This window comes from Camelina sativa, chromosome 4 (genome assembly GCF_000633955.1).
Source record: "Camelina sativa cultivar DH55 chromosome 4, Cs, whole genome shotgun sequence".
NCBI classification, from domain to species: Eukaryota; Viridiplantae; Streptophyta; class Magnoliopsida; order Brassicales; family Brassicaceae; genus Camelina; species Camelina sativa.
In genome coordinates, this window is record NC_025688.1 from 24126486 (window position 1) to 24128643 (window position 2158).

Below are 2158 nucleotides of genomic sequence, written 5' to 3' on the forward strand. Positions count from 1 at the left end.
TTTTTGTGTGGCAATAATTAATGGTGTCGAGACAAGGTAGAAACTAGTGTTGTTACTTCTTTCAGGAGAAGAGGTAGATTTCATTCGGGGAAACTGGGTCATGGGATTTGGTAGAGACAAAGTTACGGGGAGCTTTAAAGTAATCAAGATGTGCAGTTTCCCTATGGAGGGAGGATGCGATGTTCTTGATGTTGAAAGTGGTGAATGGACGAACCTGAGGCTTTATCCTTTTGTGGTCGGAGTGTCAAGAAAATCCGTGTGTGTGTCTGGTTCCATCTATTGGTTGTCCTGTGCATCGTATAAAATTGGAGGGGGTTCCAAAATCCTAGCCTTGGATCTTCACACACAAGAGTCCCATTTCGTCTCTGTTCCGGATAAGTGGGTCTCACGATATACACATATCGCCAACCTTGAGGACCGTCTGACCATAGCCACTACGCGTGCTGCTACCATACTAGAGATATGTAGCATGGATGCACACCAAGAAATATGGAGCAAGACTTACTCCATAGCTCTAGCTGCTCTAGATGATTTAAACCTAGGACACTCAAGGTGCTTTATGTCGTTCACGCCTCTGGCTGTTTCCAAGCATGGGAATCTTCTCTTCCATAACAATAACCAGTGGTTGTTCATATATTACCCAGAGACACATGAGATTCGTTGTCTCTCCTCCGATACATCTGTTGTATCTTCTTATGTCGAGAATTTGGTCCCACTTCGGTCTGAGTTTGGACATCAGCCGCCTGATCCAGATTCTAATAAAATCAGCACGTCTAGCTGCAGTTTTCTTACCAAGCATCCGGACCCAAGAACTTCTGTTTACCACTCTAACTATAGTTTAAAGTTGTCTAACATTTGCTTATGGTAGTCTCTACTATATATTTTTGTTGTTGTTGGAAATAGACCCTTCTCCCAAGTTGGGACAAATTCTTTTTTTTAGATATGTTTGGCGAGGTTCACACTAATCTTTACGAAATGCAGCAAGTGGCTGGAAGAGAGGAGAATAAGGCTCTTAAACTACAAAAAAGAGAGGCTAATTTCTCCTCTTTTTCATACCAGACCATACCAAGCAAAGTAAGAAACTTTCAAATAAGAAGACAAGAGATAGCAACTTGTTACCATTGAAAGAACAAGTACGCAAGGTCGCCAGCAATGCCTAATTATTCCAAACAAAAATTAAAACCCATGAGAGCAATCTTTCATCAAGAAGACATATATAAAACATTCTGCAGCTCCTTCATAATCTTCTAAACCAAAAACCACAAGCTCTTTTTTTTTCCCTACGAATTTAAACCTCATGGTAGGAGGAAATGATGAAGATAAGCAAAGTTTCTCAGCAATTCTCACAGGAATATTTTCGAACACGTTGTAAGCTAATAGATCTAATCCACAAAAAAAAGAAACAAATTCTTTTTACCAAACTCCACTTTTTTGGAGTGTCAATTACACTCGTGATGTGTGTAATACACATCTCGACAACAACAACAACAAAAAAAACTGCACGAGATTCAAGATTCCAATATTGAGTATTCAACAGATGCTACAACAACACACGATCTTGATTATCAAATTCATTCCCAAACTACCTTCTACAAACCATCTAATAAAACCATAAGCAGCAGAACAAAACCAACAAAAATCACATTACCCATTTGTGTAAAGACAACAATCATCAGAGTTCCAAATTTTTTTAACTCTTTGATCCAGCCATCTCTCTCTGTGCCTTCTCCGCATAGAGCCTAGTAGCACCAATATTATCCATAAAATACTGTCTGTAAGGATGATTCTTAGGAACAAGTCTCCTAAACTTCTCAAACTTCTTCTCAGCCTCATCTTCCTTCTTCAACACTGTATATATAATCCCTTGACATAGATACGGCCTAAAGTCTCTCGGCTCTTCCTTCACTAACTCCTCATACAGCTTCAACGCCTCGTTATGCTTCCCTTCAACAACTCTAATCTGCGCTACTAGTAACTTAAAATCCCTCAAGTCCTTAAGATTCTTCTCTTTCTTACACCTCACCATTGCTTCCTCAATTCTCTTCTCCACAGAACTCAACTCATCACCAGAATCTGAATAAGCCATAACTAAGCCGTGGTAAGCCTCGACACGAAGCGGTTCCTTAGCTATAATCTCTTCGAATCCATTTTTAGCAGA

The 2158-nt window shown here is 39.8% G+C and overlaps 2 protein-coding genes across 4 annotated transcripts in view; one reads left to right on the forward strand and one right to left on the reverse strand.

Moving 5' to 3' along the window:
• Positions 1–868, forward strand: part of LOC104784238 (F-box protein At2g43440-like) — a 1837-nt gene extending 969 nt beyond the window's left edge. The window contains exon 2 of the mRNA XM_019244217.1: positions 74–868. Within this exon, the coding sequence (XP_019099762.1) occupies positions 74–868 (795 nt within the window). The remainder of the gene's footprint in view (positions 1–73) is intronic.
• LOC104782163 (protein SLOW GREEN 1, chloroplastic-like) overlaps positions 1484–2158 on the reverse strand; it is a 1857-nt gene continuing 1182 nt past the window's right edge. The window contains exon 2 of one of the 3 annotated variants that reach the window (XM_010507023.2): positions 1484–2104. In XM_010507023.2, coding sequence (XP_010505325.1) covers positions 1691–2104 — 414 coding nt within the window. In that variant the 3' untranslated portion in view covers positions 1484–1690. Of the gene's footprint in view, positions 2135–2158 lie in introns of all 3 variants that reach the window. The other 2 variants (XM_010507021.2, XM_010507022.2) reach the window with 2 other exon arrangements.